We start from the raw sequence: 20,017 nt of genomic DNA on the forward strand, positions 1-20,017 counted from the left end.
TTGTAGAAATTATTTAAGAAATACTTGTGTATGCTAAAAAATTGGGTATAAACTGCTGTAGCTGACAATTTGGTATATTTAATATGGTATGGTATATTTTGGTACAAAACAAAATATACCAGATTGTCAGCTAAAGCAGTTTAGACTAGATACAGCTATGCCAAATATAGTTCACGGTATATTTTAGTTATTTTGCGGTATATTTTTGGTATATTTATTGAATATGGTTGTATTAAAAATGGGACTTACTTGTTTTTATTTTAGATTTGCATAATAGATTCATTTTACTTAAATTTAGTAAAATTCTGTTTAGCTTCTTCTTAAAGCAATAAATTATTTCTAATTCTAACTAAATTCTTCATATCAGAATTTTATATTTAACTTTAAATTTTTTTTAAAGTTTAATTTGACGATATTAAACTTAGGTGGAATGCGATGAAAATACGAATTATACAATTACATTTAGCAAAATGTAAAACTAATATGAATTTGCAAGGAATAATAATAAATATATTATGTCAGCAGTCTGTAGCAATAATTTCGAACATTTAAATTGATTAATTAAACGAAATTGCTGAGTCAGATTGTTCTTTGCTGACTTTTCAAAATGCTGCAAATTCAAGGCAACACGTTAAAAGCTTCTCAACTCAAATTGTGGTCTTCTGCACACTCTGATACCGTTTCGACTCTCTCTCTCTCTCTCTCTCGAGTCACTGACATTGTGTAACACAGTAGCTGAGCTTATTATTATTTGGCCAAAAGCGTGTGTGTGTTTTAGGCCATGATTGGTTGCGCGTGGAGCATCAAGTGGAGCGACATGTGATGCGTTGCCCAAAAATCTAGATGGAGAAAGAAGGCTCGCGGCTTTAGCTCTAATTAGAAGATAACTCAGCCTACAGCCACAGTCACAGTTATAGTCAGAGCCATGGCCACAATCACATCTAGTTGTAGCTGAGCCAAGTACGTTCAACGTTTTCATAATTCGCACGCAGAGCACGGTCATTGACTTGGAAGCTGGACGCTGAGCGAGAGTCTGAGAGTTGAGAGTGCTGTTGGTTGGGTGTTGTCAGTATGTCAGTATCCTGTCAGAGTCCTTTGCAATGCCAAATAACCAAATAGCGTGGGCCACCAAAAGAGAAAGACAGAGGGAGAGAGAGAGAGAGAGAGAGTGGAAGGCGCATGCATAAATTATGGCGGGCCGTTGTTGAAAAAGAGGCTCAGCCAAGCGATTTCCTTGAATTACAACAAAAGTAGCTCATAAATAACATTCAAACAAAGTGTCCTGTTGCCCAAAATGACAGTTAAGCGAACGTACGCACCGACAAACGGACTAAAGATACACGGACAGACAGACAGACAGACGGACGGACGGACAGACGGACAGCCGAACAGTTGGACAGTTGGACAATTCAAGCGTTGTGAGCTGAGCTTCACTCAGAGTGTCGCCTCTGTGGCCAATTGTGGGCAATTTGTTCTTCTTCCCGTTCCCGTTCCCGTTCCCGTTCGCTGTCGCCGTCGCCGTCGTTTGTTGTTTGGCCAAATATGGTTAAGCCCTTGTCCGAAAACTTCCTTTTTAGATAGATGGATGAATATGAGTTTTGTGACAGCCAAGTGCAAGTTAATCAGCCTGAAAAAGATACAACTTTCCTGATGGATGGCAATGTTAAGCGTTCACTTTTATTCTCGCATTTTTATTATTATTTGAAATTCGCATTCCCCTCAGTCTCAGTTGCATTTGCAATTACAGTAACATTTTCTCATACTCAGCTCAGCAGATTGATTTCATCAAATGATTTACTTAATTTATTTAAATATTATAAATTTGAATCTAAAGTGAGACTAAGCTTAAATTAATAGTTTATTTGCAAAGTTGAAAGTTCTTAATTGGAGTGAATAAATTAAAGATTAACATTAGAAGTGAAAATACAATTCCTAAAAATGTATATTATTAAAGCGTAGCATGTAATATAACTAATATATAGATATAATTATGATCTAACTACATTTAAGAATATTACAATTCATTTATTTTAAATACTTTAAGCTGATGTTCGAAATTTACTTATCTACCTAAGTATAATTTCAACTATTAAAATTAGTTTATTTTAAACCTTTTTGACTTATATACTTTACGTCAATTAATAATGTTTTACGTATAATTTAAATACTTAAATTTATTGTTATCCATGCACCAAAGTTTGCTAAATTTACTAACTCTATTTTTGTTTCTCTTTCACAGGTATGTAAACACACTCACTGGTTATCTGCATTATTATAGCCATTAAGTTCAGTCAATTTGCACAGATAAGTACCAAATAAATATGTTTGATAGCTTTAAGCCATGTCCTCGTGTGTGCGTATGTATATATGTGTGTGTGTGTGTGATTCAAGGCAACTTTGGACTTTTATTTACACACGAGAGCTTTTCTTTTTAATTTCCGATTCATGTGGTCACAACAGCATGGAATGGCAAAAGGATGTTTTTTGGGTTGTTCATTTATGATCACATTTTATTCCCCGCTTCCCTTCTTAATGTGTGTCTCTGTCTGTGCGTGTGTGTGTGTTTTTTTTCCGGGGTGGGGGTTAAATCACGATTCCTTTTGTTGGGTCTATTAGCAAGTGGCTTTCGCATTCGGTTTGCGCCCCGAAGCGAAGCGGATGCCAATGGGCATCATAAAGTTGATTTTTGATTTACGATGCCCAAGCGTGACATGTTATTGTCTATCGAGGGGTCGAGTCGAGCATAGCAGGCAAACAGCACTCACCCGGCACTCACCCTGGCACTCACTACCGCAACAGAACGCTGCTCTATCAGCGGCTATCGATGGCTTAATGCCCCAAACCATTAACCATCGAATGATATGTTTAATTTTTTTGTGCTTGACCTTTTGCTCAATAAAATGGAAAATATTATAAAATCATTCAATCATGCATCGCATGCCAGCAATCCGGTGAAACGCCAGCGAAGCATTCAACTCTTTGCTGCCTTTCAACTTCCTTTCCATTCCGTTTTGAGTGTGCGGCTCATTCATGCGATTTGCGACGCCCATTATTGCGGTTTTTTTTTTCTTGTTTGTTTGTTGCCCTCGACTCCCTTGGGATAACAACAACAACAACAACAGCTACAAGAACGACAATAAACAGTTGGCAAACGGTAATAGCAACAAAAACAGAAGCTTAACTTCACTTTTATGACAATGGCGCAAATAATTTTATGAAAGCGTTCCCAGGAGTAGCAAAAGAATTGTACCGCATCTAAATTAACATAAACTCCACAGAGAGAGAGTGATGAGAGAGGAGAGAACAGGGTGATAAGGGAGCTCGAACCTGGCTGTAAATATTTAGAGCAACCTCAGTTGAGGCGCGTGCACATTAATCATACGCCGCGTGCCACAAAACTTCAATAATCAGTCGGTGGCCATGTCCTGCGGGGCGAGACACGTAATGCCATAAAAAAGCATAAAACTTGAACATAAATAAATGAGAAATGAATGTTTGAAAGTGCACAACTTAAATCGACCCTTAAATTAGAGTAAAATTAAAATAATTAGCCCATCAAAATACACAGCTTATGAGTGACCATTATAGAAAATAGCAAATCCATAGACGAGCAATGCTACAATAATCATAAATTATGGGTTTCGCATGAATGGGCTTAATGATATTCTGCATTCGATTGAATGGTTAATGAGTCGTCAAATGCTTTGATTGCTTTCATCATGTGATTCAATATAGAAACAAAAATATACAAAATCACATTTGTATATTCCATATATATATATATCGAAGTTCAATTGCCATCAGATTGTGGTTATGATTTCCTGTGGAATATTTTTGCCGCTTTTCAATTGCTGTTCGGCTAATCTATTCATGTAAATCAATCACTTTCGACTTTAGTACAAATTGTTGTTGCAGATCTGATCTAGAAATGCGGCAGAAATGTGCAGAGCTCTGATTGACTTATGATGCCCACTCAATTGTTCAGCTACACCATAAAAATGTCTATCGCCAAAGTGATCCCTTGCTTTCGCTCTCTCATTCTCTGTCTCTATGTCTTTCTCTATTGAGATTTGTGTGTGTCATGTCCGCTGTGGGGGCAGCTGCTAGAGGAGTTCCAGTTCCGCATTGCTGACGCACGAAAGCGCAACAAGAGGCTACAAGCTAAAACAACCGCAATATTCAGTTTTTTGCCTTCTTGCCATACCCTCGCTACTCAATGCCATTTAGGGGAGTGTGTTATGTTCGCAGCGTATTTGGCAGCGGCAACAATTTAATGCGCATAATTTGTGAATATTCAATTAAATTGCTAACGTCAAGAAATCATTAAAAGAATATAGAATTATTTGTTGTTATCTTTGGGTAGCTTTGTTGTTGTGAAGTTGAACTTTTTTGGGCAGGGTATGTGCTAGTTGAGCATGCTGTCTGTTTGCATTGTTAGAGTACGATTCGCAACTACGTCATCGACAATCGTCAATCGTCGGTCTGTCAGTCATATGTGTTCGTGAGAGCAAGAGCAACAAAGACAACAGCAGCAACAACAATAGCGGCAACGAAAAAAACAAAAAAAAAAACAAAACTGAAATGCAAATTGAAGGCACAAAGCGAAAAAATGCCAGCGAGCAATCAAAGCGAAACAAAGCAGCGCAAAAAGCAAAAAGGCTGCGTAGCTCTCGACGTCGCAGTCGCTGGGAGCAGAACTAAAAATGTCACCATGGAAATATGAAAGCAGACGCGCGCGTAAGAAGAGATCGAATCGCACATACACACACACACACACACACACACACACTTAAATAGCAACAACAACAACAGCAACGAAACTCACCACAATTGTGGAGGTGACAAAGCGCCAACTTAGTGATCTGCTGCTGCCCACAGAGACAGCGACGGCGACTGCGACAGCGACAGAGGCTGCTGCTGCTGTTGCTGCTGCTGTTGCTGCTCGGTCGAGGCTGATCGCTGCCTCAGTTGCCGTGTGTGGTTGGACGCCGCCAGCCAGCAAAAAGAACGTGAACGTGAACCGTAAAGAGTCGTTGTCGTTGTCGTTGTCTGTGTCGTCGTCGTCGTCGCCGCTTACGCGATCAAACAAATAGAATCTCCGCTCTCACCCCCTTCAGCCCCGCCGGTTACCCCGCGTGCCGAGAGAAAACAACAAAAATTTAATATACTATGGAAAAGCCATAGGAAGAAGGCGGGGGAAATGTAAAGTAAAAAAGTAAAAAGTGTGTTGGAAACATTTTGTGTTTGTTTTTCTATCATTATATTTATTTTTTCTTTTTTTTTTTGTGCTGTGCTGTGCTGTGCTGTGGCAAACAGAGAGAGAGAGAGAGATAAGCATCAACAATGCGAAATTTGCATGCAACGTGTAATACGTAATGCGAAAATTGCAAATCAAAACAACAATAGCAACGACAAAAAATGTCAAAGATGCCGCCCCATGTGGTTGCAGTTACGAGTGCGGCATAGGAGAGGCATAGGAGGAGGGACAGATTGGGGGGATTTTAATTGGCATATCCAGCATTTGATATTCCGCAGAACTTTCATTCAGTCATTCAATGTGTGTGCTCATTGAATTTACGACGTTTAATTGAATTGATCGATGAACTTGAAAACAAAAGAGAGAATCCCACACACCCACACACACACCCACGCACAACAAATTCGTTGCTGATGATGATGGTAAACAAAACCCCGATGAGGGGCGGCAAGATCAGTGTTGCAGAGCTACGCAATTAGTTTATTTGCACTTTCAAGTATTGCAAATTTGCAGCAGCAGCAATCGATAAAGCGTTCAACTGAATGAAATCAAAATAAGTGACAAGTCAAATGATTTGATAATTGTTGTGATTAATTAATCAAACGCAATTTGTTTATTTCCTAAAGTGTTGCAATTGCTGACTATAAAAATATATTGTTACACAAAAAAACGACGAAAAAAAACCTTTTCATGCGTAGATCATTTGTTTAGAATAAAATGCTTTCAAATTGCTTTTGCTATTTTCTATTTTTATCATAATGATTAGAACTTCGCACAATTGTTGATAATCAATAGTAAAACAAACAAGAAGCTACGTTTTATTTATTCTTTGTTGATCATCAATAGTAAACAAGAAATTGCACAAAAGGCGAAATTTTAGGCTACGTTATCTCATCGTTTATCCAACACACATCTCAACAGAGGCAACACCAAGCTAATCCCTTTATCCCCACCATCTAATCTCTACTATATCTGCGATTATTTCGGGCGTTGCTATGGCGACCATATTGTGTGCAGTCAAGTGTAGTATTAAGTGCACTTTTCACTCAGCATTCGCCTAAAATAAAACAAATAAGAAAGCTACAGTGGACTCTCGACTGTGAGATACCCGTTACCGATTTTGAAAAAAAAAACATAGCAGTGCGGTATTCTTCATAAAATATACCAAATTAAAATACCGAAAAAATATTATAATATACCAGAGGTCATATTTGGTATATTGATATGTTTTTGAGTAAAAGTAAAACAGTGCGATATTATTTTTATAATATATACCAAATTAATAAGTAATGGGATATATCCGCTACTCGTTTTGCAAAAAAAACCAACGCAGTGCGGTATTTTTCTAAAAATATACCGAATAAATACTGTGTCATACCAAAGATGTACATTCTTTAAATATTCAAAAAAGTATAAAAAATACTAAAATATGGTATTTAAAAAAATAGCAATGCGGAATTATTCTTAAAATATACCAAATTAAAATACCAGGAAGTACTAAAATTTACCAAAGGTCATATTTGGTATATTGATATATTTTTGAGTAAAAGTCAAACAGTGCGGTATTATTCTTATATACCAAATTATTAATTCACAGAAGATACCTGTTTTGCAAAAAAAAAAACAAAAACCAACGCAAAGCGGTATTTTTCTAAATATATACCGAAAAAATACTATCATATCAAAGGTATACATTCTTTACATATACCAAAATAATGTATTAAAAATACTAACATGTGGTATTTGGTATTTAGTAGTATAATATATAGTATATTACTACATTCAAATTATACAAAAGTGGGCGTGGCAAAAATTTGAAACAAGTGCTGTCGAAAAAATTATAACTCCACCTAGTAAAGTCTCTGAGATCTGGATGTTCATGTGAGCGGACAGACAGACAGACGGACAGAGGCTATTGCTGCTGATCGAGAATATATATGCTTTATGTGGTAGGAGTTATATACCCTTCCATCCTATAGCGAGCGGGTATAATTAAATGCCAACTGCGATATTGCCAAAATGATCAAATGTGTTTAATGAGCTCTAATTGAGCCCAAGATCATGAACTAATTGAGATTGAGAAGTGAGATTGCGAATTGCGAATTGATGCCTGTCTTCTTTGTGGGGGATATGTGATGTGTTGCACAGCCGTGTTGCAACTACTAGTCGCAATAGTATGTGTGTGTGTGTGTAAGTGAGGCATGTGAACCAAAAGGCTAACTGCCAGCCATGACATTTAAAGAATTTCGCACTCATTTTGAACGTCGCGTTTTTCTTCGTCTATTTTGTTTGATTTATTGCAAATTTTGTTTCACTTTTGTTTTTTTGGCTCCGATTGTTGCTAGCGTCAGATTTGGTTGTTGTTGCTTTTGTTGCTGTTGTTGCTGTAATTGCTTCCGATGATGATGGCAGCTGCGCCAAGAAAACATCACAGGGCAGCCGGCCAAGTCGAACAAGCCCCTTGAAAAATAAAACACACACGCGGCACGGCGCACATTGCGCATACGCCCAGTGAGCAAAAAATTGTAAATGTGCAATTTATGGCCAACTAATATCCAGTGGCAATTTACGACTGCAGCAAATTGTTAAATTTAATTTTAATCAACAAACAAAGCAGAGGCAAAGGCATGGGGCGTGAGGCGTGAGGCACGGCCCCACCTGCACCTGTGTGTTGCCGCTGCCTTAGCAGCACATCAACCACAACGCGAATATACGAATACGACTAAAAATTATGTTAAAAATAAATATCAAGTCACACACATGTTTTAGATTTGAGATGTTCAACTTGTTTTGCTGCTGCTGCTGTTGCTGCTTTTGCTGCTGTTTCTTATAATTAACTTAAGTATTTTTAGCAAAGAAATTAACAACAACAGCGGCAGCAGCAGCAGCAGCAGCAACGTTGTCGACGTCGGCACAAAACACGACAGCAGCAAAAGCAACAACAAGAACAACAACAACAACAGAAAAAAGGCACATAAAGTATTTCAATTAAAATACGAATAACGTAAATTAAAATACAGCCAAAGCAAAACAACAAAAAAACGAAGAAAAAAATAAAATAAAATAAAATTTTATTCAACGTCGCGAACCAAAATTTTGCAAAACGCGCCAAAAAAAAGGCGAGAAAGAGAGTGTATTATATATGTACATATATGCAGACATGTATATAGCGATATGTGGTATATATCTGCATATATATGCATATCTAAGTTCAACGAAATTTACTTAGATGACTCGTTATTATTCCTGTTATTGTTGCTGTTGCCTCAGCTGCTCACATTGTTTCTGACAATATGCAAAAAGCTGCTGCATCCAAAAGAGGACTTTGTGTAATATTTTATGCTGGCCGTTTATCAATTTATTTTATTGCAAAGCATAAGCTCTCTTTCTATCCCACTCTCTCTGTCTCTGTTTTACTGTCTCTTTTTATAGCAAGTCACGAGACAAACTGTCGCTGGTTGTTGTTGCTGCTGTTTGATTTGTTTGCCTGATGCTTAAAATTCATTCATAAATTTCCCAGCCTGTGATAAAAAAAAGAATTCATTGTGCAATAGATTAGAAAACGGTTGCTATGTTCTACTTTACACACTCACACACACACACACACACACAACAATAAAAACAACAACAACAATTAAAACATTGTTTAGGGCTTGTGGTGATTATTATCTGTGGCATTTTGTGAGATTACTATTTGTGGCATTGTAATCAGAAGCGAGAACAATTGTTATGTTGTCGGTTATCAAACAGATTTCCAAGCAAATAAAACCCAAAAGATAAAACTATCTTTTACGATAGTAAAATGAGAGCACATATGTAACATATATGAGAATTGCAGTAGTATTTTTAGCAATGATTTGAGCGGCTTTCTTTATTAAAATGCAAAATTCAATTAATGAAATTAAATTACTAAAATTATAGTTTAGACTTTAATTAAATACTAATATCATTTTGACAGTGATATCAAATTTCTCTGCATTGTCTTGAGGCTGATGATTTAATAATGGGCTTGTGAAACATTATCCCATGCATCACTATCAAATAAACCCTTTTCTAAATGTTCTAAATGCTTTGTCAGCCGATAATGTTGACTAAAGTTTTATTGTAACAACAAATTTTCGTAAAGCGTTGTATAAACTTGCCACTTGGTATTGGCCTTTAACTTTGCAACTCTCTTCCTCGCTCTTCAGCTTTTGTCTCCGTCCTCAAGCCCTTTTCTCATCCTCGAGCATTGTCAAATTTTGCTTGAGTTTGACTAATTATTGTATAACTTTTTTGGCAAGACAACAACAACTAAAACAAGAACAACAAAAGCCAGTAAGTACATCAGCATCAGCATTTGAATGCAAAATCAAAATGTCGTCTTCTTCGTCTACTTCTTTCCCTCCCTTTCCCTCTTTTGGCTTTTAGCCCTCAGGTTCAGCTTTAGCTTTTTTGGCCTCAGTCGCAGTCGAAGTCGAAGTCTCAGTCTCAGTTCTGTCACCGTCACCACCGACAGCTGTTCTTCATCATTTGCGCTGCTTCTTTGCGATGTCTGCAAACTTTTTGATGAAATCTGCGCAATCGCCTACCCCAACAACCCCCGCCGCCCATCCCCTTCCCCCATCTCTTTTTACCCATTTGAGTTTAGCTGGAGAGGGCGTCAAGTCGCCAACGCAAATTTCCGTATTTTCTTATTGAAATGTTTGCAATCGTTTTGCCGCCTTGTCCTTGGACACGTCCCATTGCTCTGTCCCTTCACCTGTCCCTCCCTCCCGCCTGCAGAGTGTTGCCTTTGTTGTGTGCTGTTTGGACAGCTCAGCGTTTCATTTTCAAATGCTCTGGCTGGCAAAACGCTTAATGCCAATTAAGAATATTAATGTCGTAGGCAGACGATGCTCGTTTATTGTCAAACATGCTCCTCTCTTTCTCTCTCTTTCTCTTTCTCTTTCTCTCTCTTCCATTTGGGCCATTCGTCTCCTTCATCTTCATCTTCTTGCCCATCTTCTTGGCTGTTTTTCGGTTTTTTTTTTCGTTGCTGACATTGCAGTTGCATCGCTGTCGCTTTTTTTTGGGAGGGGAAGAAACAGTTAAAAGCAACAGCCCCCAGTTGCCATTGTTAATATTCATTAGCTCGAAATCCTTTTTCGAGTTGACGCTCAAGTTGCCAGCTTCCCTTCTTCTCGGTCCTCTCTGCATTTTCCTGGTACCAATTGAATACCAGGCACCATTAATCGCAATCACAAACGAGACGACGTGCTGATAATTTTTCATTTTGCGCAGCTCGAATTGATTTTCTCAGTTATATAACTCTTTATAGTTTGCCGGTCAGTTATTAATAGCAGTCAGAAACAAATATAAAACGACTCTGCGTATACGCAATTTTATTTAAAAACTAAGCAGAGAGAGAGAGAGAGAGAGAGTCGAAGAGGAGAAAGAAGCTCGCCATTTTCAGTCAATTGACACAAAATAACTTCTGCAATTATCAAAAAGTCACACAAAAAATAAAACAAATTCCTTGACTTTGAACTTTAAATGAAATTTAGCCAATGCAATTTATATATTTTTTTCTCTTTGCAAATTTAATATAAATAAAGGAAATTAATGTTATTTATAAAATGGTTGCTAGCTAAATTTGTTGCCATAGTAAAACGAAATATGATATGATTTCGAGCGCAGAAAAGTGCATTAAAATATTGCCACATTGTTGGAAAATTGGCGAAAGTCAACAAATGTTACAATTTTTGCGCAATAACGACAATTTGTGAAATAAAAATATATTAATAATAATATTTTTATTGTGGCCAACGAGCGAGATAATTTTGTTAATTGCAAAACGTCATTATAGCGAGAATATTTCAGGGTTTTTTTTTTTTTTTTATTTTATTGATTTTGTCATTGAGTCGCGTCCGAGTAGAGAAATGAAATAGAAGAGGAGGAGAGGAAGAGAGGAAAGGGGAGAATGGCCAAGATTGTTGTGACAGCGTTGACGCAACGAGGGCATCGAAGGCAATGAATCAATTCGCCAGTCTGCCATTCATTAGCGGCTCATCTGGCCACCTAATCACCTGCCCATTGCCCAGTTTCCCCTCCCCCTCCCCCCACCTCCTCTCGATTAACGTATTCGTATTCAATGATTGTGATTCAGCTTCTGCTTCTCATTTTCATGCTCCTTGCTGCTCTCCGATTCTCATTTTGGGTTTTGTGTCCGCTGTGTCAGCAGCTTCAAAGGCAGGCATCAAAATTAATCGCATTTGAATTGAAATTGCGTTTCAAGTTTTGCGGGCTGCGACCAATTTGGTAGGAAGGGAATGTGACGGGGGGAAGGGAAAAGAGAATGAGGCTAATGATTTCGGTTCAAATTCTCCATTTGGTCTCGCCATTATTTGTCAATTGTTTTTTTACTCGATTTGATATTTAAATATTGTATTGTTTGTTTCACATTTCGATCGGATTAGCCAAAAACAAAATGTTGACTTTTGAATGATGAGCAAATCACTTGTTTTTTTATCTCAAATTATGCTCAAATTGCTTGTGAATTCCAAATGAATTCAGGCATTGCTTTTGCTCAATTTATTACTTATAAATTAAATTTCAATTGCATCGATCAATTAACAAGGAAATCAATTAATTTTGTTTTGAATTCTTCTGCTTTTGTTATGAATTATAAATGAGGTTTATTTTTCTTCTGTTATTCATAATTTGTATAATTTGCAGCTGTCTTGGCTGCCAATTCTGATGCAATTATATGCCACTTTTTATGTCAGCTTTTTATATATTTTTCAACCTCCTTGATTATAATTGACAGTTGGAGGCAGTTGCTTTGACTAGTTGTGAGTGTGTCAGTAGTCTTAGGCATAATTATAAACTCACACACACACTGATACTCTTGACGCAATAATTGCCATAAAAAAGCAGCAGCATGTGCAAAAAAAAAAAAAAAAACGCACTATCAATTTGAATGCTATACATAGAATATCTAAAGTGCGCGGCTGCAGTTTTTAAGGCAGGTCATGGGTAAAAACGACGTCAATTGCAGATATGCTGGTTCACACCCACACACCCGCACATACACACACGCACGCCCACATACACTTGCAGACAAATGCAATATTTTACGACAAATCAAAATTCCTTACAAAAAGAGAAAAAACAAGTAAGAAAGTTACAGTTGAGTTTGCTCAACTGCGAGATACTTGCTGTCCATTTTGAATAAGAGAAAAACAGTGCGGTATTATTCTCAAAATATACCAAATGAACATACTGCAAAAATACTACATAAAAAATACTGGTTTGCTCAACTGTGAGATACTCGCTGTCCATTTTGAATATGAGCAAAACAGTGCGGTATTATTCTCAAAATATACCAAATTAATATACTGAAAAAATACTGAATTGCGCCAAAGCATATATTTGGTATATTGACATACTATCACATGGCTATATCGTCTCTGTTATTTATGTTGATAAGGAATAGTGAAAAAATACCGAAGGCTATAGTTGGTATATACATACGTGACTATATCATCCCTGCTGGTGACGCTGATCAAGAATATATAAACTCTATGAGGTTGTCACAAATATACTAAAAAATACTAAAATGTACCCAAGCATATATTAGGTATATTAATATACTATCACATTGCTATATCGTCTCTGCTATTCATGCTGATCAGGAATAGTGAAAAAATACCAAAGGCTATAGTTGGTATATCGATAAACTAATATGTGACTATATCATCCCTGCTGGTGACGCTGATCAAGAATATATAATGCTTCCTTTTGCGTGTCACAAAGATATAATACCCTTCTGCTTTATGGGTAGCGGGTATAAAAAAGAGAGAGCTGTGCAAATGTGTTTGCTGCTCAAATACTATGTAATTTGAACAAGATATATTTCAAGTACTTTATGGAATAGTTTATGGCTGGCTGTTGCTAGAGTATTTGTGTGTTGATGTCAGCTGGCATTTTTCTTGTTTTGCAACATTTTGCAATGCAGTTTCAGTGCAGGGCATAAAAAAAACCGCAAACAACTTTTGCCATGCGTCAAAAACACTGGTTAAATTTGAGGCTCTACTAGCCACATCCGGACAAACAACAAACAACAAGCAGCAATCAAACACCCACACACACACACACACATGTGAGAACACGCCCACACACACACGCACACATACACACGCATGCTGACATAGGAAAGAACTGAGCCACTGACAACGAATATTGCATTGGACACGAAACATTGTCGAGGGCGTGGATGATGCGACTAAACGCTGACAATTGTCATGCAAATCCTGCCAACAAGAACCAGCAATTTGGCCAGGCCAATATCATCATCAGCAGCAGCAGCAGCAACAGCAACAGCAACCAACAACAACAACTTTCCGTTGCTTACTAAGTTGCCTCGCCTTGAGAGAGTCACCGAGCTTATTGTTATTTTTATTATTTTGTTTTTTGTTGCCTTCTTTTTTATTATTATTTTATTTTCTCTTCTCTGTTGTTTTTGTTTTTCATCTCAATCTGATAAGAATTTAATTACAATGCACACAATGTACAAACTGTATACAAATGTATTAAGCACGCACACACGCACACACACACACACACACAGATACACTCTAGAGGGAAGAACAGACACTGAACTGTACTGAAACTGAACACTGAACTGAACACGCACATCTGAATACTACGGCATGCGTGCGTTGGGGATGGAGGGGGGAAAGTAGACTGACGGAGGGTGAAGGAGGGGGGATTGATGTGAAGCGATTGCTGCAACAAATATTCAATACGCTTGCAGCTCAGCTGATACAAATCTAGCTAATTGATAAATATGAATATCAAAGTTGTACTCCAGCAATAGTTTCATTAATCATCAATCAATTTTGGTATTATTCAAATTATTCACTCGACTCAATTTATTTTCTAACTATGATAATTCATATCACAGCGATCGAGGAAGCCTTTGGAGGGTATAATAATCTTGAGTTTACTAATTAATTACTCAAAAAGTTTATTCAAAAACTGTATGAAATAATTAATAAGATTATATGTATATATCATATATATTTTTAAAAAGATGCACTGTTTTATCACATTGGAAATAAAATACTCAATAATGTGAAGTTATGAGTATATTTTGTTTATATATGTATTGCATGTGGAAATTAGGAATACTCAAATATGAACTGAATGAATAACAGCTAGTATATTATTATATTGTGTTTTTTTAATATACGTATCAACTATGCACACATCACACATGTGAGTTAAATGTTTTGCAAATATCGCATAGCAAATAAAGTACTCAATAATGTAAAGTTGTTAGTATATTTTGTTTGGTATACTACGTATACATAAGTATGAAAAGGGAACTGAATGCATAGCATTTAACCATACATATTAACATAAGTATGCGCAAATCAAATGAGAGTTAGAAAAATATTACAAATAAAATACCCAACAATGTGAAGTTTTAGTATATTTTGTTGGTATATTAGGTATACTCAAACAGGGTTTGCATAAATACTAGCTTATATGTATTCTTGCTATATTAAGTATACGTATCAACTATGCGCAAATCAAAAAATGAGAGATAAACCTTAGAAAAATTCATATTACAAATAAAATACCCAATAATGTGAAGTTTTAGTATATTTTGTTGCTATATTAGGTATACTAATTCAGTATACTCAAATAGGTTTTGCATAAATATTATACTTATATACATATTTGGTATATTAAGTATACGTATCAAGTATGCGCAAATCTGATGGGAGTTAAATGAATAACGTGTGTGTTTATATAAAAATAAATATATAATAATGTTTGACTAGTCAAAATCTAGCATTGAATAATATTATTTATTCCCTGCATAAACTGTTTGCCGCAGCTAACAGACAGCACAAAGATAGGGCATTGCGTACTTATGTTCTTATATTCTACATATGTATGTAGCATATAAATATTTTCAGTTATACATATAGTAGGCTGCAACTGTATCTTTCGGTCGGCATAATGATAGCTCGCGGCAGCAGAGACATTGGCACGGGCCAATTTGGAACCGCAGCAGCATCGGCAGTCGAAGTCGAGGCGGGCTAGAACCCTACAACATACAATATACGTGTGTGTGTATATGTGTGTGTAGCTGTGATTGCTATGCTAAAATGCGGGGCGCGAGAGTGGAAGTGGAAGGAAGGCGTAGAAGCAGAAGACAAACACTAAACTAAAACTCGAAAATCAAATGCAAAATCTAAATCAAAATTAAAATCAGAATCAGAATCAGAATCGGAATCTGAAATCTGAAAATCAAAATCAAATGTGTAATGAAGTCAAGTGAAACGAAGTGGAAACAAATCGTTGACGGTGCGAGTTTCAATATAGCGCGGCAGCAAAAGCTGTGAGTCGACTCGTTGCCATGTTCATATCTTATTTGAACTGTGACAGCGACAACAACAACAGCAACAACATAAACAATAATAACAACAACAGCATAACAAACAAACACAAACACAACAACAACTACAGCAGCAGCAGCAGCAGTAGCAGCGGCAGCGCTGCCAGCGTCGCAACGCCGACGACGACGCCGACGTCGACGCCACTGCTGAACATGGAGCGGCTGCTGCACGCGGTACGCGAGGAATTCCAAACGGAAGATGAATTCGAAGAGGAAGCCACCCAAAGCCAAAGCCAAAGCCAACGTCATCGCAGTCGCAGAAGCAGCAGCAGCTCGTCGACGTCGTCGTCATCGTCAGCATCATCGTCAGCGTCGTCGTCGACGTCGACGTCGAGTCAGCAGAGCGAATTCATAGCCACAGTGGCTGCAACAAATGTGGGCACGGGGGCGGGCACAGTGCGTCGCTTTCGTCGCTCATCGATTGGCATGCAACGCAAATCGGCGTTTCGCCAAAGGAAACTCGATTCGCTGGGGGGCGTGGCGCCGCAAGAGGTAAGTTATGTGCAGTTTGCTCTGTTGCACGCTTTACTGCAAACCGGGGGGCAGGCGTCACTCAGCTGTGTGTGTTTATGTGCGTGTGGCAAGTGCAGTAATAACTCAGCAAGCAACAAGACAAAGGCGGTTGCGTAGAAGTTTACAAACATTTTGGTACTTATCGAATGCAGCAGCAAATACTACAAATGCCGTATCTGATATCTGATATCTATATATATACGATACGACTTAACTAATCTATTAAGGAATTACTTTCATAAGTTATCAAGTTACTATATAAATATCACATAATACATTTACTTAACTAATCTATTATGAAATTTTATTTTATAAGTTATCGAAACCAAATCAAACAATTATGTCTTAAATTCATTATGCTTTGAATTCATTCAGAGTTAACAAACATTTTGGAACTTATCGAGAGAAGCACCAAATACTACAAATACAATATCTGATATAGATATACGATATAATATGTATGACAATTACTTAACTAATCTATTAAGGATTTACTTTCATAAGTTTCTATATTATTATGATTTACTTAACTAATCTACTATGAAATTTTTTTTTTTATAAGTTACTAAAACAAAGCAATTATGTTCTAAATTCATTATGCTTTGAATTCATTCAGAGTTAACAAATATGTTGGAACTTATGAAGTGAAACACCAAATACTACAAATATAATATCAATAATATATATATTTAACTGATTTACTAAGAATATTTCTCTTATAAGTTATTGAAACCAAATCAAACAAATATGTCTTATATGAATTAATTAAATATGCCTTTAAATTTAGTCTGCTTGATTAGTTCAAAGTTCAACAAGTTTAGTGCAGTACAAAATTCTACTAGACAATTCTTCTAGACAATATCTGATTTAGAAATATGATACAAGGTATATAAAAATTACTTGTCTTATCTATTATGAAATTGCTTTTTATAAGTTATCAAGTCACTTTATGATATATAACATTTAATTAGCTGATCTATTATGGAATTCCTTTTATAATTTATCCAGTATGTATGTTATAATATATAACATTTAATTAACTAATTTATTATGAAATTTACTTTATAAATTATTAAAACATATGAATCAATCATGTCTTAAATTCATTATGCTTTGAATTCATTCAGAGTTCACAAACATTTTGGTACTTATTGAGTGCAACACGAAATACTAAACACAATGTCATATCTGACATTAATGTTTGATATGATATTACTTAACTAATCTATCGTGGAGTTTATATTATTATGCATAAAATTACCATAAGAAATGAATCATATACATAAGTATGTCTTATTTTTTTAATTAGTTCAAAGTTGACAAACATTTTGGTACTTATCAAGTGCAGCTTTGCTCCCAAATATATATGACATAAATTTATTACATATTTATCTGACATTTTTACATGCCATATAACAAACATACAAGTATTTAGGAATTTCATCATTTAAATTATATGTCTCTAAGAACAACTAAAACAAATGAATCAAAGCTGTCTTACATTCATTTTGATTCATTCATTTCACTAGAAATATATAAATCATTTCTAATTATAAAAGTTTCGGAGAAGTTCAATGTCATATATTCAAAAAAAAAAATATTAATAGTTTTCTGCTGACGATATTCCAAAAATATAAATTATGAATGTAGACAGTAGATAGTAAAAAAATGAAATTTTAATTTGAATTTATTTTCTAGCTAAATGAGAATAAGTTTTTTTAATAAATCTTAAGTACTGAAATAACTTCCAATAATGATTTATATTTCCAAACTAATTAATTAAATATTTGAACCTTATGTTCCATGCAGACGCACGGCCTCGTCGAGCAATGCGCGTAGACCGATTCGCATTGTGCCGGACTGGACAGAGAATGCGGTGCAGGGCGAACACTACTGGAAGCCCACCTCGGCCTCTGGTGATCTCTGCTGCCTCAACGAGGAGTGCATCGTAAGTACACGCGAGGATATACAATATTTTCTTTCTTTTCGATTTTCGGCATTTGACAGGTCTTTGGGGTTAGATCTAATTCAATTACAGCCACGTCGTCGTCGTCGTCGACAACAAGCCACCAAACAAAAAACCCAAAAAAAAGAAGAAAAACGAATGAAATTTCGTGTAATCGTGTAATTTATTTATTGCGTGCTTGTCCGACATGTTCGTCGGCCAGTGTTGTGTGTGGCCGCATACAAACACACACGCACTGTGCGACGTCCACACGAACGCAGCAGGAACGTGTTTTGTTTTTCCTCAACTTGCTGTGTGTATTTCTCTTATTTTTTTTTTGCCCTGCTTTCTGTGTCCAGCAACTAAAAGTTTTTGGCCCGACGTTTGCTGTCCAAAAGTTGTTGCAAGTACTTTATTGTTGCACGTCGGTGGGGGAGAGTGAGGGGCAAGCGAAAGTGAATATGTGGCAGCTTATCTGCATGTGTGTGGCAAGCAGTCACGCTAGCAGAGCACAACCTTGTTTTTATATAAGTTACTATAACGTAGACATATGGCTGACTGACGACTGGCTGCTGTGGCATGAGTTTAACTGCCTCGTCTGTGCCCTCACGCTCAACAAGTGCCCCACACACACACACCCACACACACACACGCACGCACACTCACTTTGTCCTGCCTGTGGGTTAAGTTTTGTCACTGCCTCTAATTCAGTTGTCACTCTAACGGCACCCGACAGTTATTGAAAACGACAGGCATTATGCACTAGCTCTAAGCGAGAGCTGTTACTCATTAGAGGCACACTTTTTAGACGCTCAACAGCAAATACTTCGAAAGCTGTTTACTTCAAAACATACAAGTTATTAGACAAGATATAAATTGCAGTTTTTAGTGAAGAATAGTTTTTGTACCTTCAATAAAAGCAAATTTATTTTCTCTAGCAAATGCTTTCAAAATTCCATATTTACATTCTTATACCTCTTACCCACGTGGTAGAAAGGTATTATAACTTTGTGCCTCCAGGAAATGTATGTAACAGGCAGAAGGAGTCATATATGACACAATAAATTATATATATTCTTAATCAGCGCCAACTGCCGAGATGATGAAGCCATGTTCGTCTGTCTGTCTGTCCGTCCGTCTGTCTGTCTGTCTGTCTGTCCGTCCGTCTATCCGTATGAACACCTAGATCTCATTGACTTGACTAGGTAAAGCAATAATTTTTTTCGACAGCACATGCTTGTAATTATACCCGCTACCCATAGGGTAGAAGGGTATTATAACTTTGTGCCGGCAGGAAATGTATGTAACAGGTAGAAGGAGGCATCTCCGACCCTATAAAGTATATATATTCTTGATCAGCGTCAACAGCCGAGACGATATAGCCATGTCCGTCTGTCCGTCTGTCCGTCTGTGTGTCTGTCCGTCTGTCCGTCTGTCCGTCTGTCCGTATGAACACCTAGATCTCAGAGACTATAAGAGATAGAGCTATAATTTTTTTTCGACAGCATTTGTTATGTTTGCACGCAGATCAAGTTTGTTTCAAATTTTTGCCACGCCCACTTCCGCCCCCGCAAATCAAAAAAATCGAATAACAAGCGTAAATTTAAAGCTAGAGCTGCGAATTTTGGTATATACTATAATTACTGTAGTAGTTATGATTCCTGAAAATTTGGTTGCGATCAGATAAAAATTGTGGAAGTTATTAAAGAAATACTTTTGTATGGGCAAAAACGCCTACTTACTAGGGGTCTGAGTTGCTTTGGCTGAAAATCTGGTGTTTTGTGCCGTCTATGGTATATTTTGAATGCGGTGCTATATCGGTATCCCACATATACCATTTGGTATATTTTTAGTATTTTTGTAGTATATT

General features: G+C 36.8%; 2 protein-coding genes across 5 annotated transcripts in view; one reads left to right on the forward strand and one right to left on the reverse strand.

Moving 5' to 3' along the window:
* The window catches only part of LOC132796135 (GATA zinc finger domain-containing protein 14), a 221,033-nt gene that overhangs the window by 104,453 nt on the left and 96,563 nt on the right, over positions 1-20,017 (reverse strand). The gene's annotated exons all lie outside the window — the stretch shown is intronic.
* Positions 1-20,017, forward strand: part of LOC132796137 (eye-specific diacylglycerol kinase-like) — a 39,582-nt gene that overhangs the window by 3,895 nt on the left and 15,670 nt on the right. For 3 of the 4 annotated variants that reach the window (XM_060807198.1, XM_060807197.1, XM_060807199.1), the window contains exon 3: positions 18,012-18,150. In XM_060807198.1, coding sequence (XP_060663181.1) covers positions 18,012-18,150 — 139 coding nt within the window. Of the gene's footprint in view, positions 1-15,981; positions 16,182-18,011; positions 18,151-20,017 lie in introns of those variants that run through there. The other variant, XM_060807200.1, reaches the window with a different exon arrangement.

Source organism: Drosophila nasuta, chromosome X (genome assembly GCF_023558535.2).
Source record: "Drosophila nasuta strain 15112-1781.00 chromosome X, ASM2355853v1, whole genome shotgun sequence".
Lineage (NCBI taxonomy): Eukaryota > Metazoa > Arthropoda > Insecta > Diptera > Drosophilidae > Drosophila > Drosophila nasuta.